Below are 27,414 nucleotides of genomic sequence, written 5' to 3'. Positions count from 1 at the left end.
TACCGTGTTATTTCCGTTGATGTTGGCATACAAACAGAACCAGACAACCCGTAAACTTATGTTTTTAAGTTTATTACCCAAAGCCTAAATGTTTCTCAACATTTCTTCAGTTAGATTAGACAGACTTTTGTAACGTTTTGTATAAACTTGTCCATCTCCTCATCAACATGATATAGAGACCTTATCCAGTTAAAACTACCAATCTCACCTTGCAAGTCATACTAACATTTAACCACGTTTTACTGAAAATCGAATATATTCTGTCCTAATAGCACGATATACCTACCTTATACGATTAAAATAAACTCCATTTTACTTCCATGTCTTTATAAAAATGTTTACTTTCAACAGTTACTTTAAAATACAGAGCTTGAATAGCAGTAGTGATTGGTTAAATATACTCTCTTTTATTACGACGCATTTGAAAAAATACTATTAGTGTGGGAGTGAGAACATCTTCACTGTTTGGGGGTGTTCAGTCGGTGGTGTTAAACCAACCAGAGAAATACTTAACGTACTTGGAATGGTTAGAACGATGCAGGTTTGGGAGAAGTAAAGTTAAAACTAAAGGCTGTAGGTCATAAACTGTAAATTATTATGATAGCTTTTCTGTAAAAATAAAAGGTGTGGACGTAAAACTTGGTCACCTTTGAAGAGTTTTAAAGTGAAGAGTGCCCCCTAAGGTAAACTCCACATTACGCAATTATGTAACATTATCTGTAATTGTCTCATATGATCCTGATTAAAAATGTAATACGATTGTAGTGTTCTTTAACCACATTTGCTGTTTCAATATAGGTTCACACTTCGTGTTGTTTAACTTCACCACACTGGCTTTCACTCATTGACATTATGTAACTGCTTCACACTTAGTCTTTACTTAACTTCAGCATACAGACTTTCACTCTTTGATATTATTTCACTGTATTGGCCATTACATTGTTATAATTCATGTCACGTGGAAAAAAGAAAACTTGTCCAGCTAAAGGTACTTCTTCCACACGCTTCATTTTGCAAGCTGACTTAGTATCTTTCCACCTTCAGAGTTGCTTTGAAATCGTAAAGAGCTTGAGAGTGGACGTGACATTAAATGCCATGTATACTTACACCACTTATCAAACGAACGGGTTATCCTAGGTGTGTATACAAGGTTGTTTATATATAAGTAAGTTACACAGACTTGTTTATGTAAACAGGTTATGTGGACTTGTTTAAGTATAAATATGTTATGTATGCTGAAAGGTCTAGAAATGTTTGACAAGTCACAATCTCTTTCTCACTATATTTGTAATATCAGATTACTTGGTGCACTGGATTCTCACTGACGAAAAACGTGAAGTACAAAAATACAGAGAGAGCTAAAGTCTGCACATGAGCGTGAGCTCACGCTGTTGGCGTTTACAGTAGAGTTACAGCCAGAGTGGACAGCCATCTCTCAGTTGATAGAAAACCCCCACCTGTACCCGCCGTTTTACGAAGTGTTCTGCCTGATGTTCGTTTCGTGTTTACATCTCTACCGTCACAGGAAAATCCAGTGCAGTAAACACACATTGAATAAGAATTGAAAAGTTTCGTAACGGCTGCTCTTCCCTTCTCACTAGTTTCGGAGACGATGTTTAGGACTTTTTGGATCACAACTAAAAAATACTCCAACTCTCATGTAAGTTCCCAAAACAATCTAGTTTATAAAGTTTTCATACTGAACAAGAAAAAAAAAACGACGACAAAGGTGTTGAATGATCGGTGACAACTTATAAGTATGTTGTGGTTTTAAAATATCGTATACTACACTTTATATCAGGGTAAGAGTAGAAGGCACGGAGAAATACTGTTTATATAACGCATTATGGGAAATTCTTTAAAATGCTTCTTGACAGTTTCCCTTTCTTCTTCTTGAGGTCACTGACCTTTCTATCAATAAATACCAAGTGACGGTGAAGGTACGAGATACTTGCTTCATTAATTACGTGTAACTCATTTCTTTAAATAAACTAGTTGTTTAAAACAGTCACTTGAACACATCGTTTATGCTGTCTCTACATGGTCATTAAACCATTACTATATCATACTGTGTATAAACGTGTTATGTCTAATGTCATTTAAACCATTACTATATCATACTGTGTATAAACGTGTTATGTCTAATGTCATTTAAACCATTACTATATCATACTGTGTATAAACGTGTTATGTCTAATGTCATTTAAACCATTACTATATCATACTGTGTATAAACGTGTTATGTCTAATGTCATTTAAACCATTACTATATCATACTGTGTATAAACGTGTTATGTCTAATGTCATTTAAACCATTACTATATCATACTGTGTATAAACGTGTTATGTCTAATGTCATTAAACCATTACTATATCATACTGTGTATAAACGTGTTATGTCTAATGTCATTAAACCATTACTATATCGTACAGTGTATAAACGTGTTATGTCTAATGTCATTAAACCATTACTATATCGTACAGTGTATAAACGTATGTCTACTGTTTCTACACTGTCATTAAAAATAATCGCTTATACTTACGTGGCTTTTCCCCTTTCTATTCGGCTCTTCTTCCTATGTGACTTTCTCCATTTCTATACGACGCTTTTCCCTTTCTGTTAGATGTTTTTTCTGTTCCAATTACATTTTCATTTTTATGTGAGTTTTTTATTTTTCTATGATTTATCTAGCGAAGATAATTCATAATTCATCATTAGAATGTTTGCTGTATCTTTAACCTCAATAAAAAAGAAAATGTTCATGTGTTTAGTATCGATCAATATTCTTTACTAAGGAGAACCAACTGCTTGCTTCATTTCTTTTATTATAGAACATATATAGTAAGACTCAACTGAAACAAACAAGAAACATAAGCTTTAATAATAGAGTACTTGTTAACAACTCTGATTATTAGCTCAAGGAAATTGGAGATTGCCAAGCACTTTAAAAAAGCTTAGAACATTAAAACAAAGAGACATTTAACATAAATAACATCGGCTTCTATTTTTCTTGCAAATCAGGTGTTCGTTAGCTTTGCTAATTATCTCAAGTAAGTCACATATTGATCTTTACCTTATATCTATCTAATTCGACAATCTTTTCAGCCGACTTGACTCAGCCTAAAATAACGACTGACGAGCTAGTTTCCGTTTACTTACTATTCGATCCCGCTACGCGAGTAATTTTTGTTTGCCTTTTAATTATCTAATTAATCATGAGAAATTTAAATCTAAAAGGTATCTTTTACTATACGCTGTTGTATGTACTTCTCCGAGGTTTATTTCAGACATTCTGTGGAGGTTCGCACCTTCATTTAACGTGTTTATAGTATTATGTTCTTGACTATTACACGATGTAACACAAATTTTGTTCCTGGATATTATGTGTTATTTTTTAATTACTTACGTTGTAAAAGTACAGAAAATGGCCATTATTCCCTTCAAGCTTTGCTTTTGTGACCTGGATAATGAAATTTAGAAATTAATCTGTCTTCTATGTAAAAACGAGCAAATTTGCACATTTTCATTTACATAAGGTCTGAATAAAAACAACACATGAATCAAGATTTACATGTATTTATACTAAAGTTATACAAAAATGTTTAGAAATGACTAGTTTTTCGATATTTACGACTGTAATGTAAATTACTTTACGTATTAGCCCCCAAGTATAGTCTCCCATCATGCTTTCCTTATACGCTCCCAGGCCACAAAAGCAAAGTTTGAAGAGAAAAATAGGTCTTTTCCATTTACTTTAGACATAAGCAGTTGGGAAATAACACTTTCTCCCCAGGAACATGAAAAAGTAAAATCTTTGTTACATAGTGTTATCGACTAAGGATTTAAAAGTTCGTCTTTTGTGTTGTGCGAATTTATTGACTGAGTGTGAGTTTGGCACTTTGTTCGTTTGTTGTGTGTATTTACTGGTGGAGTGTAAGTTTGGTGCTTTGTTCGTTTTATGTGTTTTCGTGGATTTACTGGTGGAGCGTAAGTTTGGTGCTTTGTTCGTTTTGGTGTTTTGCGAATTTATTGATTGAGTGTAAGTTTAGCACTTTCTTCGTTTGTTGTGTGGGTTTACTGGAGTAGTGTAAGTTTGATACTTCGTTCGTTTTATGTGTTGTGTGGATTTGTCTTTTGGGTTGTTGTAAGTTTAGCACTTTGTTCGTTTGTTGTGTGGATTAACTGGTGGAGTGTAAGTTTGGTTCATTCTTTTTTGGTTTAAACGACTGTGAAGTGCATCTTTACTTTGAAAAGTCCTTGTTTTTAATTTTTATTTTTGATATTATTTTGTTGTTTGCTTTCATAGTCTAGAGTGGCTCGGTTTTATTATACGTTGTGCTTGTATTTGATATTGTGGTGCTTAGGTTTCATAGTATGTTTATGTTTTATATTCAGCACTGAGCATGCCCAGATATAACAGTCCTGCATATTTAGGTTTGAGAATATTTTGTTTGTATATTTGATTTTGCGGTGTGTTTAGGTTTGATTGTCTGATGCCTTTAAATTTAATGTTACACTGTAACTATATTTGATATTACGATGTGTTTAGGTTTGGTTGTATGGTGTCAGTAAGTTTGATCTTACAGCGTAACTAGATTTGATATTATGGTGTGTTTGAATTTGATTATTTGGTGTATTTAGGTATAATATTAGTGTAACTACTTTGATGTTATAGTGTACTTAGAATTCATATTATAGAGTAACTAGATTTGATATTAAGGTACGCTAAGATTTTAATTGTCTGGTGTGATTAGGTTTCATATTATAACATGTTTAGGTTTGATTGTCCATATTTTCTGGCTTCATTGGATTGTTTGTTGAAGTCTGATTCTTCTGTATGTATGAATATTTACTGTGATATACAGGACAAACTGGCCAGTTTGTTGAAGTCTGATTCCTCTGTGTATATGAATATTTTACTGTGTTGTACAAGTTTGTTTGCTGAAGTCTGATTCCTCTGTATGTATGAATATTTTACTGTGGTGTACAGGTTTGACTGACCAACTTGTTGAAGTCTCATTCCTCTGTGTGTATGAATATTTTACTATGGTATATAGGTTTGATTAGACTATTTGTTGAAGTCTGATTCCTCTATATGTATGAATATTTTACTTTGGCGTGCAGGTTTGTTTGTTGAAGTCTAATTCTTCTGTATGTATGAATATTTTACTGTGATGTACAGATTTGACTGGCCAGTTTGTTGAAGTCTGATTCCTCTGTGTGTATGAATATTTTACTGCAGTGTAAGGTTTGATTGGACTGTTTGTTGAAGTCTTATTTCTCTGAATATGAATATTTTACTGTGGTGTATAGGTTTAATTTTGACTGTTTGTTGAAGTCTGATTCCTCTGTGTGTATGAATATATTAGTGTGGTGTATAGATTGGAGTGTTTGTTGAAATCTGATTTCCTGTATATATAGATATAGTATAGTGTCGATGTGAATTTTTTTACGAGTATGTTTCTATTTTTGTTGATCTAGTGCCACTGAGATTATGCAGCATTAACAGTTACATCAGGCTTACTAAATAAATAACTATTTTATATACACGAACTTAATAGACGAGAAACTTAGAGAATAAATCATTTTCAAATATGGATATTAAACCTCTTTTCATTATATTTAAGATATTCGACAGTCATTAGAGTGTCTTATATTAACCTTTTTCACTATATTGTGTTAACTTTATCTTGTGTTTAACTTCCTAGGCTATTACTGTTGACGTAAATTGTCACTTGTAAAAACAAATTGGTGTGATTTAAAAGTTAGCATGAAGAGAAGAATTCGTTGTTCGTGACAAGTTGTCACAAACGACTCGCCCACCTTTTGCAACCATGGACGTTATAAACGACAGTCAACTTGCACTTACTGATCAGAAGCCTAAGGGTAATTGATAGGCGCTATTGACTATTTGTCTTTCCTCTGGTCTATCACTTCATATTTATTCATAGTTACATGTGCAGACACATCTTGTATAGTTTTGTGCAGAATTGTGAAACAGCAGAAGATTTAAACAAATAACACAGTTTATTATAAGTAATATAGCACTAGTTGTTGTAATCGCTGTCATACGACATTTTGACTATGGACTTCACACATTTAATATACAAAAACATCCATCACGGGAGAAACCTTTCAGGCAAACTAAGAAAGAACTCGCTATCAGTCATGGCAATACTCAGACGCTGGACTCACACGCTGATGTGTGGAGAAACAACATGACAGTTCCACAAAGTGGAATTAAAATATGTATTGCCATGGGACGAGTAACATCGCAGTTCTGCGAAATAGCGCCACAGGGCGTATTGGTAAGGGATGGGTGGCATTATAGTTGCACAACAGAGGACGGTTTGTATGGGGAAGGAAAGCATTCTAAATGAGTAGCAGTTACAACTGATAGTTTAATGTTTGTCTCGAATCTTTGTGCGTACAAAGTACAACATTATATTTTATACACTTAAAAGAATATGAGGAGTAGAGTTACTCTATTTTATCTATTATAACTAGTCACTCAGCAAGCTTCCCCCCCGTGGCACAGCGGCATGTCTGCAAACTTACATCGCTAGAAATCGTGTTTCGGTACCCTTGGTAGGGAGAGTACTATAGCCTATTGTATAGCTATAAGTATAAACAAACTAACACTAAACAAGCGTAATAGACTTACTCTCCAGATGTTTACACTTGAATAAAAATGTAGTAATTTTATTTTGATTCATGGTGTGGATACATTAAATAAAACTATTAAGAAGAAAACAAAGTGAGGTATAGGTACTCTACGTTTCAACTAAAGTACAACAATTTGATATATATATATATATATTTTTTAGGAGAAGGGCCTGGCATGACCTAGCGCGTTAAGGCGTGCGCTTCGTAATCTGAGGGTCGCGGGTTCACGCCCGAGTCGCGCCAAAACATGTTCGCTCTCCCAGCCGTGGAGGCGTTATAATGTTACAGTCAATCCCACTATTCGTTAGTATAGGAGTAGCCCAAGAGTTGGTGGTGGGTGGATGACTAGCTGCCTTCCTCTAGTCTTACACTGCAAAATTAGGGACGGCTAGCACAGATAGCCCTCGAGTAGCTTTGTGCGATATTCCAAAAAAAAAAATTTAGGAGAATAAAAAATGGCATAAAATTTGAAATTATATGCATATATTGAGATAAAACGTATCGGGAAATATAACAAACATGAGAATAATAACAGCTGTTTGCTGCAAGGCAGAATCAACTTTAAAAACTCATTTTAATTAATCTCTCTTATTGGTATGTTGACAATCAACTTTAAAATATTTCTTTCTCACATTGATGAATTTATTTTTATGGCCGTCAGTTGGTGATTTGAGTATACAATTTTCTCTCTTTCTCTTTTTTTCTTGTTTGAAGTTTTCAAACTATACATACATAATATTGGAGAGCTAACCAGGAAAGTAGACTAAACTGGTGACGGTAGCTTTACCTTTCGAAGCTTTGAAAATGTAATAACCAGTCATTGATAAATGTAATAACCAGTCATTGATAAATATAATAATGTTTCTCTTACTGAATTGAACTACGAACTGTACTCATATTATCAGTATCTATACATATAAAGCACAAAAACCTGTATGTGTGTCTGTTTGTCCTTTATCTAACTACTCCTAGGTCGCTAAGCAAATCTCAGCCAAACTTTATGGGGTGATAATTTGGAACAAGGGGCATGTTCATGGGGGTTTACAGCCCACCGTTATTGTTGTCACGATAATGTATCATATTTAACTTAATCTAATGTTAATTACATTCATAGCTGGTTTCACACGTACCTACATCAAAACAAAATCCCTCATTAAGTTTTATATAACACAAAACACACAGAGTGTGGGAGGACACACAAACGTGTTATGAAAATAGTGGCTACCACTATTGCAGTAATACATGAACTAAGTTAACGTTTCTACTACAATAACAACCATAAGGTTGATATAAATAGCTGCTCCTTGAGTTACACCTACTTCATACTTTGACTCGTAACCTTTCATTTTCGGTCCATAAGACATTTATGTGATTAATGACCGTTAATTAATTAGTCACATGAAATACTGTGAAAGGACAATAAGAACTGGGTTTTAGAGTAGGTAACATAAAACATCCGTACTGCCACTACTTTGGCCACTATCTCGTTCTACAAGAAACACATATTAAGTTCCTTTATGCTAATACAAAACATTCCGTTAGGTTTTACTGAATAGTGTTAACATTCCGTTAGGTTATACTGAATAGTGCTATGTTACAAAAATATCGAAAATTATGAATTCTAATACCACGTAAGAATCCTGATATAAAAAATAATGACAACAAGAATGAAAACCAAAATTCTTGATTACTTTTGTGATATACCTGTATAAAGTATATAGTTTAGCTTTAAAAAATGTAACGTGTCTATTCATCGATGTGTATCATCATCCATTGGGGTTGCAAAAATAAAGTACGTGCATGATATATTTTTCATTTATATCATTCATACCTGAAAATATGTGTGTGTGTGTGTGTGTGGATTTTTATCAGAATATCACAAGCGGATATCCACAGACCAGTTAAGGAAGCTAGAGAAATCTTGTAGATAGTCCGAGCCATTTAGAAGCCAGCCCCACTGACGTGATAGGTAGATAGGTAGTAGACGAAAATGTTGTCTTTTTTATCATTTGTAAATTGTTATACCAGAAATGTTAGCGATATTTTTGGTGTATTATTATTTATATCTGCATAAAATATCGTAGCCAATAACTTGAACTGTTAATTTATCGCTTAAGAATTCCATAAGTTGGTTTCTTGGTGAATTATTTGGAATCCTACAAATAAGTCATATTCTCGTCATAATGACTTTAGAGATAGCAAATTATTTTTGACCTTTTATTTTTCTCAGTAATTTGTCAGACGTTTTTACTGCACATGGACACTTTTGTTTCCTGTGTAAAATAATTTGAAAACAGGAACGAAATAATTTGGACTGTAAGTGCTGTTTGCGATATCCGTAATGTATAGACATGGAAATATCCCATAAGTTTGTTTGTTTTTGAATTTCGCGCAAAACTACAAGAGGGCTATCTCCGCTAGCCGTCCCTAATTTAGCAGTGTAAGACTAAAGGGAAGGCAACAAGTCATCACCATCCAATTCCAACTCTTGGGCTACTTTTTACCAACGAATAGTGTGATTGACCGAAATATTATCCTCCACTTCATAAAACATTACTTACGTTAAATCCCTATGACTTATCCCCCTAACTAATGAAATATTAGTTACGTTAAATCCCTATGACTTATCCCCCTAACTAATGAAATATTAGTTACGTTAAATCTCCATGACACCCTCCAACTAATAAATAATTACTTACTTTAAATCGCTATGGTTTATCCTCCAACTCATAAAACATTACTCACACTAAATTACAGCATTAACCATTTTGGTTAATTGTGAAAGGCTTTATTTATACATAAAACTTTACATATGATATGTATGCTACGGTGCTTACTTAGTATTTTTGCTAAGCAGGCCTAACCTCATTTAGTGTTCGTAGATTAATGACTGAAAGTGCCGTTAGGGTAGTCAACTGATCACCAAAGACAAGTGGTTATAAAAGCTTTTTGTGCTTTTCCTGTTTCTCGTTATTAAGGTTAATTTATTATTAATTGTTACTGTAAATTGTTAATAAGCCTTCTGGTAAAAGTTATTATATAATTATGTATAAAACAGTATTTTACGTAAATTTTGGATGTCATGAAAGCCATCTACATCTTTTAGCTAGACGATACATCAGATTAATTGTATTTGGTGCCATTCTTTTCATTAAAGGACACCAGAAGTTCGAATGATGACAAAGGAAAGCAATCCCTTATTCCACATGTACGTCACGCTACATCTATCTTCAGTTGATGACTCCTGAAGAGGGTGTTCTATTCAGTATCAAACAACTTGCTAAAAGAACACAAGGAAGCCACTAGTGGAGACCACCACAGATTGACGATAGCAAGAACTTAATTCAAAATGTCAACTTTGGCTACAACACTTCCTTAACCGACCAGTCACGGAGACTTTATTATTATCTTGTTGGGCATCACACTAGTGTTGTGTATGGTTAACTAATACAACAAAGAACTTATCTAAGACGTTAACTTCTATTGAAGCACTTCTTACTGTTGAATATCATAGACCATCGCAAAGTTAATGCCATGTGTGGGTAACTCATTGACAATATGAGGACAGACATTCAGGACAGAGACATTCTTGTGAACATATCGTTTCCTCTGATTGGGCGAGCTACTAGCGTGTCAATGTTCATAATTAATATGATTTAATAATGGGTGTAATAAGTCTCGGTCTTATTGTTAATAACAGTTTAAAAGAAATGTCGCTGAGTGACGAAGGAAGGACAGAAAATGAAACAGTCAACGAATGTTTTCATATAACGTTTAACGTAAGTACGCCCGTCATCGTCTTCGTCGACCTAAGCGTGGCCATGATTGCTGTTTTGGGAAATTCACTAATCTTAGTTGTGGTTTATCGGTTTCGTTGGTTACGCACAATTACTAATATGTTCGTCGTAAGCCTAGCTGCAGCTGATCTGTTGGTTGGACTCAACGTGCCCTTCTACGTACTCTTTTATTTTGATTTGCCGCTGGTGTGCAATAAATACAGTTGTCTTTTTCGGTACTGGTTCGCAATCTACGCCTCGGGTTGTTCGATGCTATGTCTTGTGGGGGTGGCTGTCGATCGATACGTCGCCATTTTACATCCGTTGTCGTATCATCGCATCATGAAATCTCGCTGTGTCTCGGGTTATATTGCCGTCGTATGGGTGTACATGGGGGTCATCAGTTCGCTCCCCTTGATTGGTATCGGAGAAACCTTCGACTCAACCAGAGAGTGCGATTTGTACTACCTGCACACGAGTACCTACGCTTTAACAGTTGTAGCATTTCACGTTCTTCTAACCCTAACTATCACTACCGTCCTACATTGCATCATCTTTCGCGAGGCCTGGAAACAGTCACGAGCTATGGCCACTATAGAAATAAACAGTCGTGTCCGCAAGGAGGCGCGTACAACACGAACTATGGCGATGGTCCTCGGTGCTTGTTTACTGGGGTTTCTGCCTTATTTAATTGTCATCAGTATACGTTATCTGAACGGCACTTGCCAAGAGGTTTTGGGTTTTCTAAAGCGATGTTTTGTCTGCTTGTATTTTGGCAAATCAGCAGTTAACCCTATTATATACGGGTGGAAAAACAGGGACATTAGGGATGCTTTTAAAAAACTGCTTTGCGGCGAAGAGTCGGCTGTAAGATAAAAAAAAAACGAAAACCTCATCTCTGTTTAGCAAAATAATTTTTGTCCATAAGGATCAAAATAAAATAGCATAAGAATTCTATTTAACTATTAGCTTGATTGGACATTGTATATCGGTTCCAATTAAAATAATAAAAATAGTTTTAAAAATAAGTGTACTAAGTTCATTTATTTCTCGAACAACATTCAGGTTTTACTAATATCTTTCTTCTGTTAAATCATAAATACATAAGACTATTTTATGTTAGTATTACTTAAAGAAATTATTACACGAAAAGTTTCCCAAACTTAAAACTCAAGATACTCTCAATTTCCTGTAATTAATGAACTTTTCAAAATACACTGCTCCTCATTCCCAACAAAATACTCTCAATTTCCTGTAATTAATGAACTTTTCAAAATACACTGCTCCTCATTCCCAACAAAATCTACTTAATAGACTTTTCAAAATACACTGTTCCTCATTCGTAATGACCTCTAATTAATAGACTTTTCAATACACATTGTTCCTATCCTAATGTTATGTAATAAATATATTTTTCAATGTACAGGGTTCGTCACTCGTAATGTCTTGTGATTAATAAACTTTTCAATATACACTGTTCCTCACTCCCAATGTCCTCTAATTAATAAACTTTTCATTATGCACTGTTAAACATTCCCAAGGTCCTGTAAATAATTAATTTTTCAATATACATTGTTCCTCACCCTCAATATCCTGTAATTAATAAACTTTTCAACATACACAGTTCCTAACTCCCACTGTCCAAAAATTAATAAACTTTTCATTACACATTGTTCCTAACTCTCAATGTCTTGAAACTAATAAACTTTTCAATATACACTGTTAATCACTCTCAAACTCCTGTACATAATAAACTTTTCAATACATACTGTTCCTCACTCTCAGTGTCATTAACAAATAAACTCTTCAATATACACTGTTCCTTACTCCCAATATCCTCTAGTTAATAAGCTTTTCAACATACAGTAACACATCCCCAGTGTCCTGTGAATAATGAATTATTCAATATACAATGTTAATGACTCTCAATGTCCTGTAATTAATAAACTTTTCAATATACACTGTTCCTTACTCCCATGCCCTAATTTTAACAAAATTGTTAATACACACTATTCCTCACTCGCAATACAATGTAATTAACATACTTTTCAACATACCTGTTCTCAAAATCCTGTATTGGAAAAACTCTTCAATATACACAGCTCCTTATTCTAAATGTCCTGTTATTAATAAACTTTTCAATATACACTGTTCCTCACTCTCACTGCCCTGTAATTAATAAACTTTTATCAATACACACTGTGCCTTACTCTCAGTATCCTTTAATTAATAACCTTTTCAATACAAACTCACAATGCCTTGAAATACACTTTTCAATATACACTGTTCCTGATTCTCAATGTCGTGTAATTAAAAAATGTTTTCAATATACACTGTTCCTGATTCTCAATGTCGTGTAATTAAAATGTTTTCAATATACACTGTTCCATACTCCCAATGCCTTGTAATTAATATACTCTTTAACACACAATGTTCATAACTATCAGTGTCCTCTAATTAATAAGCTTTTCTAAGTAAACTGTTCCTAACTTGCAATGTCCTGTCACTAATAAAATTTTAACACACACAAATTCTCACTCTAAATGTCCTCTAATTAATAAGCTTTTCAATATACACTGTTATACATTTACAGTGTCCTGTAAATAATGAAGTATTTAATGGACACTGTTGATGACTCTCAATGTCCTGAAATTAACAAACTTTCAAGATACACTGTTAATCACTCTCAATGACCCATAATTAATAAAAAAAAATCAATTCTCACACTTCCTCACTCTTAGTGTCCTTTAAAACTTGTATATATACTGTTCTTCACTATCAATGTTTTGTAATTAATACACTTTTCCAAATATATTGTTCCTAACTCTCAATGTCCTGAAACTAATAAACTTCTTTTCTATATACATAACTCATCACACCCAATGCACTGTAATTAAAAACCTCTTTAATATACACTGTTCCTCACTCTCAATTTACTCAACTTAATAAACTTTTCAATATACACTGTTACTCACTTTCAATGTCCTATAATTGATAAACTTTTCAATATACACTGTTCCTCACCCTCAATGTCGTGTTATAATAAACTTCTCAATATACACTGTTTATCACTCTCAAAGCCTTGTCATTAATTACATTTTCAATATACAGTGTTCCTTATTCCCAATGTTCAGTAATTAATAAAATTTCCAACCTACACACTTCTTACTTCTCAATCACCTTAATTATTAAAATTTTCAATATACACAGTACCTCACTCTTGATGTCCTGAAATCAATAAACTTTTCACTATACACAGTTTCTCACTCTTAATGACCTGTAATAATTGAACATTTCAGTATACACTGTTCGTCACTCTTAATGTCTTCTCATCAATAACCTTTTCAATATGCACAGTTCCTCACTCTCAATGTCATCAAATTAATAAACTTTTCATTATACACTGTTCCTCACTGTCAATATCCTGTAATTAATAAATTTTTCAATATACACACTTCTTTATTCCCAATTTCACGCAATTATTGAACTTTTCAATTTACACAATTCCTCACTCTCAATGTCCTCTAGTTAATAAATTAGAATATACACTGTTCCTCACTCAAAGTGTCCTGTAATTAATAATATTTTTAGTATCCACTGTTCCTCACTCCCAGTGTCCTGTAATGAATAAACTTTTTAATATACAGACTGTTCCTTATTCCCAATGTAGTGTAATTAATAAACTTTACAATATACACTGTTCCTCACTCTTAATGTACTGTAATTAACAAAATTTTCAGCATACACTGTTCCTCACTCCCAGTGTCCTGTAATTAATAAATTTTCAATATACATAGTTCCTCATACCCAATATCCTATAATTAATAAACTTTCCAATATACAGAGTTATTCATTTCCAATATCCTGCAACTAATACACTTTTCAATATACAATGTTCCTAGCTTTCAATGTCGTGTAATTAATAAAGTTTTCAACACACACTCCCTCACTCCCAGTGTATTTTAATAAATAAACTTCTCAATATACACTCTCAAAATCTTGTCATTATTAATATTTTTAATATACACAGTTCATCATTCCCAATATCCTGTAGCTATTAAACTTTTCAATATACACAGTTACTCACTTTTGAGGTCCTGAAATAAATCTACTTTTCAATATAAACATTCCTCACACCCAATGTCCTGTAATTAATAAACTTTTAAAAATACACTGATTAGAATTATCAATGTCTTCTAGTTAAAAGTATTTAAAATATACATTGTTCCACACTCTCAAACTACTGTAATTAATAAACTTTTCAATACATACTGTTCCTCACTCTCAGTATCCTAAGATTAACTCTTCAATAAACACCGTTTCTCACTCTCAATGTCCAGTAATTAAAAAACTTTTCAATATACACTGTTAGTCACTCCCAATGTTGTCTAGCTGATAAAGTTTTCAATATACACTGTTCCTGACTCCAACCATTAAGTATACACTCTTCCTCACTCTCAGTGTCTTTATATTAAGAAACTTTTCCATATACACTGTTCCTGACTCCAACCATTAAGTATACACTCTTCCTCACTCTCAGTGTCTTTATATTAAGAAACTTTTCCATATACACTGTTCCTAATTCCCAATGTTACGTAAGTAATAGCTTTCATACATACAGTTCTTCTTTCCCAATGTCCTGTAATTAATAATCTTTTCAATATACACTGTTCCTTACTCGTGTTTTGTAATTAATAGACTCTTCAATATACACCATTCCTCACTCTCAGTGTCCTGTAATTAAAAATAATTTTCAATATACACTGTTCCTCACTCTCAATATCTACTCATTAATAAACTTTCCAATACACACAGTTCTTAATTCCCAATGTCCTATAATTAATGAACTTTTTATATACACTATTCCTCAATCTTTATGTCGTGTAATTAGTAAACTTTTAAACATACACTATTTCTCACTCCCAATGTACTGTAATTAATAAACTTTTCAATATACACTGTTCCACACTCTCAAGGTCCTGTAATTAATGAACATTCGATATACGCTGTTCTTCACCCTTAATGACCTATAATGAATAAACTTTCCAATATTCACTGTTCCCAGCTCGAAATGTCCTGTAATTAATGAGCTTTTCAATATACACTGTTTATCACTCTCAATGTCTTGTCATTAATAACACTTTCAATATACGCTGCTCCTCATTCCCAATGTCCTGTAATTATTACACATTTCAGTATACATTTTTCTCACTCTCAGTCTTCTAATTAATAGTTATCAATATGCACTGTTCCTCACTCCCAGCCCGGCATGGCCAGGTGGGTTAAGGCGTTAGACTCGTAATCTATGTTCGCGGGTTCAAATCCCGTAGTAAGAAACGTGCTCGCCTTTCAAGCCGTGATGGCATTATAAAGTCACGGTTAATCCCACTATTCGTTTGTGAAAGAGTAGCCGAAGAGTAAGCTCTAGGCTTACACTGCTAAATTACGTGTAGCCCTCGTGTAGCTTGGTGCAAAATTCCAAAACAAACAAATCGTCATCCCCAATATCCTCTAATTAATAAATTTTTCAGTATATACTGTTCCTCATCCCCAATATCCTGTAATTAATAATCTTTTCAATATACACAGTTCCTCACTCTTGATGTCCTGAACTAATAAACTTTTCAATATATACAGTTCCTCACTGTCAATGTCGTGTCATTAATAAACTTTTCAACATACACTGTTTCTCACACCCAATGAAATTAATATCTTTTCAGTATATACTGTGCTTCATTCTGAAAGTCTTATAATTAATACTTGTCAATATACACTGTTCCTCAATCTCAAGGTCCTATAATTAATGTACTTTCAATATACATTGTTAGTCACTAAAAATGTCCTATAATTAATAATCTTTTCAGTATACTCTATTCCTCACTCCCAGATTTTTGTAATTAGTATACACAGTTCCTCACTTTCAACTATCATGTAATTAATGAACTTTTCAATAGACTGTTCGTCAATCCTAATGTCCTATAATTAATAAACTTTCCAATATACACAGTTCTTCTCATTTATAAACTTTTCATTATACACTGTTTCTTACTTTCAATGTCGTGCAATTGGTAAAGTTATCAACATACACTGTTCCTCACTCCCAGTGTACTGTAATCAATAAACTTCTGAAGCTACACTCTTCATCACTTTCAAAGTCTTGTCATTATTAACATCTTCAAAATACACAGTTCTTAATTTCCAATGTCCTGTAAGTATTAAACTTTTCAATATACAGAGTTTCTCACTCTTGATGTCCTGAAATAAATCAACTTCTCAATATACACATTCCTCTCTCTCAATGTCATGTAATAAATAACAGATGCCAACCATTACAATTTGAGAGTAACCATTACGATTTTGGTGTATACATTACGACTATACGCTCATACAGAAAAATATTACGACTTGTTGCAACTCCCAAATTATTATATATTATATAGGCCTATACAATAAAGTGATAAATCGTTCCCCAGGGCTTGAAAGGGGTGAAAAGAAAATTTCTAGTGAAATACAAATAAATTTTGATAATAAATAAAAAGATATAGTCAAAATGGCTACTTGTGATAATCATGTTTGTGCTTGAAATAGTAAGAAATATTTGTATCTCCGACGTCTATCAGTAGTTTGAGTGCAGTGCTTCTCCATGCTGGGTACGTGGGGGAATCCATAGTTACGTCATCAGTGCTTGTCAGACAATCAGCGCTCACGTAGATTGGCGGGCATTTCTCGTTTTCTAAGCGGCATAGAAACATCAATGCGATCGTTCACAAGATGGAAAAAAGAGGCCTCCTTCACCAGATTGTCTTGTTTCTGTTAAATCTAAAGGATTAAAGCTGTAAATCAAAAATTTAGGAAAGAGAATAATGCAAAATATCCGGTCATTGCATCAAAAGTCAGTGACAGTCATGCGTTTTGTACAGTTTGTCACATCGATTTTTCTGTGGCACATGGCGGGATAAACGATTGTTCCAGACATACAAAATCAGCATCTCACCAACAAAAGGCTGAGGTGAAGACAAAAACGATGCAGATAACGACATTTATGAGTAAGAATTCATAATATGAAACCATAAATGCAGAAGTGATGTTCATGCAATTCGTCATTGCTCATAATTTACCCCTAGCTGTAGCTGATCATGCAGGACATCTATTCAGAAAAATGTTCCCAGACTCTGATATAGCGAAAAAATATGGCTGTGCTAGAACCAAAACAACAGCCATTGTACAAATGTTTAGTTGTAAAGCTGACAAAATGATTTCAAACATACTTACTAACAGAGTTTACAGTTTAGCCACAGATGAATCCACAGACATGGATGACTCAAAACTGTATCCAGTGGTTGTACGATATCTTGACACTTTGCTTGAAAAAATTGTTCTCTTTTGACAATGGTGGAATGGAAAGAAGCTTCAACGGGAGAGAATATTTTCAAGTTGACCATAAACTGACAAAGAGGTAAATTCTATGGGAAAAATATCTTAGGTTTTCTTCAGACAATGCCTCAGTTATGTCTGGTATAGATAAAGGTGAGATGGGATACATCTCAGGACGACAGCCTAGCATTTACTTCATGGGCTGTGCCTGTCACCTCGTGAATATTGCTGCCCACAAAGCTTCCAGAGAACTGCCCTGCCCAGTTTCTGATATATTGATAGATATCTACTATTTTCTGGACAAAAGTGCTAGCAGAAAACAACATTTCAAAGAGTTTCAAGGATTGTATGACAAAGAAACAAGAAAAATTCTACAACTTGTAAACACAAGATGGCTATCACTTGGGGTGTGCCTCAACAGAATATTGGACATCTGGCAGCCATTGAAGAAGTATTTTCACTGTGAAAAGAAAAAACTAGATTTAAAAGGATCTAAACGTGCAGCTCAGTCAGGCAGCAAGACTTTACACTCAGGATACCCTCTCAGCCACACAGTCAAGACATCCTCTCAGCCACACAGATATACAAGACAACAGTCTCCAAAAGCAGACAAAGAAAGATTTGATATAATTCAATATATGTTTAGGCAGTCTGACCTTGAACTAAAGAAGAGACAATCAATGAAAAAAAGAAAACAAAAGCTCGCAAGGAAGTAACCAAGAAAAGTTATGTGCAGAGCAGGTTAGATAAGTTAACAGTTTTCTTGGACAACAAAATGAACTTGTTATTTTGTCTTTTTCTTCAGTCTGCAATTCCTCTATTTGAGCAAGCCAATTTGATATTGCAAAGAGAAGAACCTTGTATACATCTTATGCATAGAACTCCAATTACATAAGTTAAAAATATACTTGTCAGATACATCAAGCCAGAATATCTTGAAGGCAACATCACTGAACTTGACTACAACAATGAATCCTTACACAAATCTGATAAGGCAGTTTCTATTGGAAATGCTGCCAAGAAATACATTGTTAAATATGAAAAGGACCTGGACCTGATCAGCTTCTACACCAGTGTTAAGAAATACTGTATTGCAGCTACAAATTACACGATGAAACATTTCCCTCGAAATGATGAACTTCTGATTCACGCAGAGGTTGCTGATCCAAAACTGAAAGTCAGCAAAGATTTCTCTTCTCTACGCTTCTTCACAGACAGGTATCCTGTCCTTGTCAATACACATGAGCACGACAATATTGACAAGTTGGAAGGGCAATATTTGAACTATAAAATTAATACTTTCTCAGAATATTGACAAGTTTTGAGTTCAGCTGTCTATAGTTAAGGATCGAAATGGACACCAGAAGTATGACATTCTGTGTAGGGTTATGCTTGGAATTCTTACAATCTTCCATTCTAATGCTGACAGTGAAAGGATATTTAGTTTAGTGACTAAAAGCAGAAGCAAGTTCAGACCAAACTTGAGCACCTCAGTTTTGAGCAGTATTATAGCACACAAAATGTGTATTCAGTCAAATGGACAATGTTGTTAAAACTCCCAACAATTCAGAGACATTCTCGTAAAGCAAAGGCTGCAACAGCTGCAGAACTATTACAATAAGTGTTATAAACATGATATAAACTAGTCCTTACACAAAGGCTTTTTCTGCTTACTGTTTGTGCATGTTCAATGTTGTTTTGCCAGTATGTTTGCTACTATGAACTAAATAAAAGACATAATTTCAAAAGAAAGTTTTTAATTTATTTATTAAATACACAAAACACAGTTATAAATGAGCAATATATAACAGTAATAGATAATAATAGTTATAATAATAATATAATAATAAACAGCTTAGAGACATTGGTCAGGCCTAGTAGACGCAAATGATAAAGGGCTCTATCTACGATCATTACGTTCAGTCACTTGAATTAGTTGGCGTCTCTGAAATAAGCTTTAATATACACAGTTCCTCACTCTCAAATATCATGAAATTAACAAACTTTTCAATATACACAGTTCGTCAATCTAGGGTCCTATGAATAATGAACTTTTCTATATACACTGTTCCTCACTATAACTGTTGTGTAAGTATTAAAGTTTTTTGTATACATTGTTCCTTATTTCCAATGTCTTGTAAATAATAATCTTTTCAATATACACTGCTAATTACTGTTAAAGTCTTGTTATTAACAAATTTTTCACGATACATAGTTCCTCACTCTCAATGTCCTGTAATTAATGAGCTTTTCAATATACACTGCTAATTACTGTCAAGATCTTGTTATTAGTACATTTTCACTATATATAGTTCCTCACTCTTAATGTCCTCTAAATAATAAAGTTTTCAATATACACTGTTCTTCACTCCCAGTGTCCTATGTAATTAACAAACTTGTTAATATACACTCTTACTCACTATCAATGTCCTGTAATTAATAAGCTTTTAATATAAACACTATTCCTCACTCTCAAACTCCTGTAATTAAAAAACTTTTCAATATGCACTGTTAGTCACTCCCAATGTCGTCTAACTAATAAAGTTTTCAACATACACTCGTCCTCACTTCCAATGTCCTGTAAATATCAAACCTTTCAATATACACTGTTCTCAATTACCAATATTACGTAATTAATACGTTTCCAATACACACAGCTCCTCATTCCCAATGTACTGTTATTAATAAAATTTTCAACATACACTGTTCCTTACTCCCAATATCCTGTAATTAATAAACTTTTCAGAATACACTATTCCTTACGCTCAAAGTCTTCTAATTGATAGATATCAATATATACCTTTCCTCACTCTCAAAGTCCTGTAATTAAAAACCTTTTCAATATATACTGTTAGTCACTCCCAATGTTCTCTAACTAATAGTTTTCAATATACACTGTTCCTCACTCCCAATGTCCTGCAATTAGCAAACCTTCCAGTGTACACTTTTCCTCGCTATCAGTGTCTTTATATTAAGGAATATTTCAATATACACTGTTTCTAATTCCCAATGTTACGTAATTAATACAGTTTCCAATACACACTATTTCTTTCTCTCAAGGTTCTGAAAATAATGAACTTTAAACACACACTGCTCCTCGCTCAAAATGTCCTGTAATATATAAGCTTTTCAGTATATGCTGTTAATCACTGTCAATGTCTTGTAATTAAAAAAATTCAGTTACATTATTCCTCACTCTCACACTCGTGTAATTTATGAACTTTTCAACACACACTGTTCCTCCCTTCTCAAAGTCCTTTAAATAATAAACATTCCAACATATACTATTCCTCACTCTCAGTGTCCTGTAATTAATATACTTTTCCCAATACATTGTTCCTTACTCTAAATGTTCTTAAACTAATAAACTTTTCAATATACACAGTTCCTCACTCCCAGTGTCCTGCAATTAACAAATGCTGCAATATACACTGTTCTTCACTCTTAATGGCTTGTCATTAACAACACTTTCAATACACACTGTTCTGAATAACGTATGTTTGGTTTGTTTATTTATTTTGGAATTTCGCACAAAGCTACTCGAGGGCTATCTATGCTAGCCGTCCCTAATTTAGCAGTGTAAGACTAGAGGGAAGACAGCTAGTCATCACCACCCACCGCCAACTCTTGGGCTACTCTTTTACCAACCAATAGTGGGATTGACCGTCATATTATAACGCCCCCACGGCTGGGAGGGCGAGCATGTTTGGCGCGACTCGGGCGCGAACCCGCGACCCTCAGATTACGAAGCGCACGCCTTAACGCGGTAGGCCATGCCAGGCCTGCGTATGTTTGGAATGAAAAGTCAGTAGGTTTCTTGTTGTAACAGAAAACCTGACTGATTTTATGTTATATAACTATATAGTTGTTGTTATTATATAACTGTACTACTTGTCTACTAGTAAGGAGCTCAAATAATATAACAAGCGTCATTTTTCTTTGCTAATTATTTGTTTAAACTGTAAAGAAAAAATATATACAGTTGTCAAATTGTAAAGGTTGTTATCAATGTTTAATATGAAAATATATTATAAATGTAAGAAATATCATATTTATGTAATTGAAATTTTTTAATATGTTAAATCAAGTTTATTTTTCGTTTAAAAATTATATACTTTGTTATTATTATTAGGTTACATTTGAAGTTTTCTTTCCGTTTCATGTAATCGATACAATGTGTAAAACAACTCTCTCTCTTAAGATCCAACTGAAGTGATTCTCAAGATTACTTTCCCCCTGCGCTTCCAAACCTACAGTTGTAAGATATCCTTGGTGGATGGAAGACCTGACACTAATTTCGATTTGTCTTATTGCTTTGTGGTAAGTTACATGCTATCTTTCAGTTCTTGATAATTAAAGTATGTGGAACAGGGGTGAGAGAGCATCTGACCACAATATCCAATTATCTTTTAATTGAATAGTAGGGTTGGATATTTGAAAATGTCAAGTGTGTTCAGTGCCCCTTTAGTAGTTATTTTGTGAAAACACTAATGTGAACCTTGTAAAGCTGAATATGTTTAATTAACCTTACAAATGAGGTCAAAATAACTTTCCAATTATAGTTAACACTTCTTACGAAACTTCTGTATGGTGATTAATCAAGTGTTTTTGTAGATCTGTTTGCTTACGAAGAAACCAACAAAAAAGACAACTATTTAGAGTTAATCTTTATTAGTATTCTTTATATAGAAAACTGAAATAAATAAATCGCGTTTTTATTTATTATTATTATTATTTTATTATTGTTTAGCGTTCTTTGTTGCTTCTGCAACATGAATGAAAAAGCCCGGGGCAAATGGAATGCCCTTAAAACCGCGTCCTCGGGGCTTGTGGTGTTTTAGCCTATACAAAGCTAGAAGACCAGGAGCTTGTAACTGAAAAGATCACCCCCAGTGAATTAGATATTTTAAAAGCTGTTTCAATGATCCCTGAGTGTGAGAAGGTCTCGACAAATAAGTTTAATAAAAGAGAAACTAATATGGTGTTAAAGGCAAATCAAACAGAACCAACCATTTTGCAGACAATAAATGAAAATAACTCAGTAGAAAAGAAAACAGAAAGAACAGAAAACTTGAGCACGCCTGCTTCAGCTTCTGATAAAACTAAATTAAAGACACGCGTTAGGACAATCGTGAATGATGACAAACCTGAAGAAACATTAAACTCTGATTCACTGACAACGGTTCGTATACGTTTAAAGTTCTTTTACTTTATAGTACTCAGTATTATACAGCATCAGTATATAACCATTAATAACAAGGATGTGCTCTTAATATTAACCTTTCACTTCGTACAAGTTTATTTATACCTACATATATATATATATTGCAAGAAGCAACTAAAATATAATGGAATTAATAGTACATTATTAATGTTAATGCAAAATTACTGTTATAAAATAATTATAACCATTCTCATATTTAATTTCTGTGAATATCTGTATCTGGTTCAAAATTGAATTAATTTCTCATTCATATTACGTTTATTATTAATATTTGGTAGAGTTAAAAACATTTCACTTTAATGTAATGTATACTATGTCAAACTGTGTGATCAGTATCATATCGATGTTGCATGTTTACAATGAATGTAGTTAAGAGCCTGAGGCATCTACAACTACTGGTATTAAAGTGAGTTATTTTGTGTCTTACTATAATTAGAATATACTTTTGCTAATACATGTATTGCCAAGCTTCTTGTGTTTTTAACCGTATGTACACTGAAAGAACGTTCTGTTCCAGCTACGAACATCTGATTCTGTTTTTAACAGTTACCACATAATTGCGGCGAATCGTTAGATCACGGTAACTTACTTAAAATGTGGATTTTATTATTCTTAGTTTAGTACCAGTGTATTTGTACCATTTGGTTACAAGTGATTCCACCATATCTTGTTAATAACACTTTGAGACATTTTACAACAGTGTTTGTTTTTTATAGTCAGCCAACTTTCACTGGTCTGACAGACATTTAGTGAAATATCCAATTGTCTTCTTTTGGACTTTACTAAGATTATTGAATATTTTAAAGTACTATAAACTGTGTGATTTACTTCAGTGTTACAACTATGATAAGACAGTTTGAAAACTATTCCTCTTTATAGTCATTTGTAGTTCAGATTACATAACTTTTCATGTTTAATTTATATAACAATGAAATGAGGAAAATGACTAACATTTGTTTATAACAGTAGTTTTATCTTGTTTTAACAAGTTAGTATTTGTGAACGTACAAAACATAAGTGTTAAACATTATTTAAAGCTATTGTCTGCTCTATATTACCTTCCTCACTATTTGGGACAATGCTTGAGTTATATTTCGTAGTTTCGAGAAAACGTTCATCAGACATCTTAAACCAATTTCATAATTTACAATTTTCATATAAACACCTATTTGGTTTTACTTATATTATAGTAAAGTTATTGTTACATAAAGAATAAATTATATATTTTTAAAATGTTTATTAACTGATTATTGTTATTAAATCATTTTTTTCCATTGATGAGTGTTGCCTCATTAATTATGATTTACATCTTCAGACAGAAACACCAGCTTCAAAAGAAGTAAAAGACGATGATTGTATCCAGAGGGAGGTGTCAAACAACATCAGGCCTCCCTCTACTAGACTTGTTTACAATGCTGATAAAATTATTACTGTGAGACTTAGCAGTAAACCAGAACGTCATCAGAGAAACGTTTTTATTGTTATTGAAAATACTGAAAACCGAAACAAATTTGTTACTGGTAGAGCTCCAAAACTAACACCCATGTGTCAGTTGAAACGTTGCCAAGGTGAACATAAACTTATTGTTCCGAAACCTAAAAATAATAATCAAATTAAACACGTTGACATCCCTCACAAGATTGTTTTCACAAGAGATCCGAAACTGGAACCAAAACCCAAAAATTAAATAACCCATGAGCTGCATACAAGCATACCATATTAAAAAGAATTACTTTACCTTATCTCATAAGTTACTATTTTTTACATTTTACTCAGTGATATAAATAATAAATAAAACATGAAAAACAAAGAATATAATATTACCTGGGTCTTCTCTTTTTTGCTGTCAACTGTCATGAAACTTAAGCTCACTTTTTGATGTACTAAAGGTATTGATACAATCAATAATGTTTTTATGTAATTAAATAATACAATAAGAACAGAGAATAATAATACACAGAAAACACTGTCCTATAAATGTGATAATATTCTTTAAGAAATTAAGTTAAGCTCTCCTGTGTAATTAGTAATTTCCATCAGAAGAAATTTAGAACCAAATGATAAAATATACAAAGCTGCGTAAAGAAAACAACAAACCAGATGGCTTGATAGATTGATACTTTAGTTTTCTATTGGGTATAAATAATATAGTGTAAAACACTAAAGATAACTATTAGCATTTGTGAAAGATGGAATTGCAAGACGTTGGTCTGATTATCTAGTTAATGGTTTGCAGACGAACAACAAATAGAGCTACATCACTGTGTTAAATTTTGTGTTAATTGAACAAGAAACGTGGAGGCGTATAAAAAAACAGACACATACACACATACTGATATTTATTTATATAGATTCAATGATAGTGAACATTTTCAAAATTCAAGCAAAGCCTAGTAAAGCATGGTTGAAAGCTCAATTGTCGAAAACAATAGGTCGTAATGAAATTCCTTCTTTACAAATATAAGGTAAACCATAGAAAATTATAGCTGATACCTAATGGCATAATATTCAAATTGTTTTTATAATTAAGAATGTCATCTTTATTAATTTCAGTGAATATCTTGGCAGTTTTGTCATCACTTTTATTAATAGGGTTACTATACAGCTCCTCTGCCTTTACTTTTAACGAAAGTAAAATGTTTATAGAAATTAGATAGCTCACACATCTATTTTGTTTGATATATTAGAATAAATACTGTATTTCTTTTCATGTTAAAAACTGCTGAATTTATCACGAATCATATACGTACATCAATTTAACTTGAAAACTAAGTCGATCACAGATATAAAACATTAAATGTGTAATCGTAACATCTTTTTTTAAAGATTCGATGGTCCTGAAAAAAGACCTTTAATTGTAACTTAGTAACTAGGAAAAATTATTATCACCTTGTACAGATCCTGTTGAACCTGTAGAACATAAAAAAGACATTTTATATTTGAACGTTTTTAGGCCCTGTTTATGCCCTCCTTTAAGCCAGCAAGCCCTATACAACTTTTAAAAAATGTTGTCATATAGTAATCATAAGATAACGTGTTATAGACTTGAAAGATGTGACATTTGATGTAAAGTAGATAACACAGTTTTATTAGCATATGATTATTAGGAGTGTCTTATAGTTCCAATATATTCTATTTAACCCTTAAACAGTGGGAATGTTGTAAGTAGCAGCATCAGTTGATGATGGCTGCTGTCCAAGGGATAAATTTGTAACTATTATAGATTGTTGTTCAATGTTAAACATATTCAGAACCATATACTTCACTGATGAAAAGTTTAAGTTTCTTGATTTAATACATTGATATGCGCAGTTTTCCAGTCCACCATCAACCCAAGATGAGATGCGATCTCCATCAAGTTCATCCGTAAAATCTACGAGAAACTATCAGAGAGGTGGATCATTAGTTCCAACTGATATATGAATGATACTACACCACAGTACAGGTAAACCTAACTTTCAAATGTGTTGCACAATTTTAGTCAATAGTGAGATGTGGTGAGTCAGCTGAAAAGATGTTCGTTTAGTCACTCTGAGGAAAATATTCATGTTTGCGTTTCCAGTGGAGAGAAATAACTCCATGCTTTATAAGGGTAACATCTATAATAATCTTGGCTGGATCACGTATTAATTAACAAGTGCTACATACATCAACTGGGTGGCATCCATGATAGTAACACTCACTAAACTTGTAGGCATTATTTCGTTCCGTATAGAATACATCTTCCCTTTAATTAAGAAGTTGTTTTGCTGAACCATTCACGGTATATCCATTGTTAATCCCTTTGGATTCCCCAATAAAATCTAGGCACCGTATGCTGACTGACCTGTATGTGTTATATCCACGGTTGGGGTTCAGAGCGGTGTATAATAAAGGACTATCGGAATATGTTATTATCAGAATGGCATATGTGAATAAAAATGAAAAAACAAATTTAGTTATCGATTGATTATGTACATATGTTTTAAACATGTATAAACATTCAGTGACAAAATATCTTAATATTTTATGTTAAATATCAAAATATTTCCTGTACATCTGTTTCTCTAAATCAAAGATGTAACTTTTCTTCCGTTACTATCGATACCATTCCAAAAATTTCTTTCGAAGTACTGTTGGCATGGTGTCTTATGAATAAAGTCTGATGTTTGGTATGAGTCCCTGGCAATTATCTATGGTTCTTCTATGTAACAAATATGGGAATACAAACTTAAGCCAAGTGAACCTTTCCACGTACTTTTGATCGTGCCTATGAGAAGAATAAATAACAGAAAAACGGCTAGACTGATCTTCATCAGAACTAGAACACTTGACTCTTGATATATCCCCCAAATATATCTATTGTAAAATAATCTGCAAGCATGTAAAAATAA

General features: G+C 33.1%; 1 protein-coding gene across 1 annotated transcript; it reads left to right on the top strand.

Moving 5' to 3' along the window:
* The first annotated feature begins 1,357 nt into the window (after nucleotides 1–1,357).
* LOC143251442 (adenosine receptor A2a-like) lies at nucleotides 1,358–11,365 on the top strand. The gene is made up of 2 exons (XM_076502745.1): nucleotides 1,358–1,660; nucleotides 9,825–11,365. Exon 2 carries the CDS (start codon nucleotides 10,330–10,332, stop codon nucleotides 11,317–11,319), a length of 990 nt encoding a protein of 329 aa, XP_076358860.1. The 5' UTR covers nucleotides 1,358–1,660; nucleotides 9,825–10,329; the 3' UTR covers nucleotides 11,320–11,365.
* Nucleotides 11,366–27,414: the final 16,049 nt, after the last annotated feature.

The sequence above is a fragment of the Tachypleus tridentatus genome, chromosome 6, assembly GCF_004210375.1.
Source record: "Tachypleus tridentatus isolate NWPU-2018 chromosome 6, ASM421037v1, whole genome shotgun sequence".
Classification (NCBI taxonomy): Eukaryota; Metazoa; Arthropoda; class Merostomata; order Xiphosura; family Limulidae; genus Tachypleus; species Tachypleus tridentatus.
Note: the sequence above shows the minus strand (reverse complement) of the source record. Positions and strands in the feature narration are given on the sequence as shown.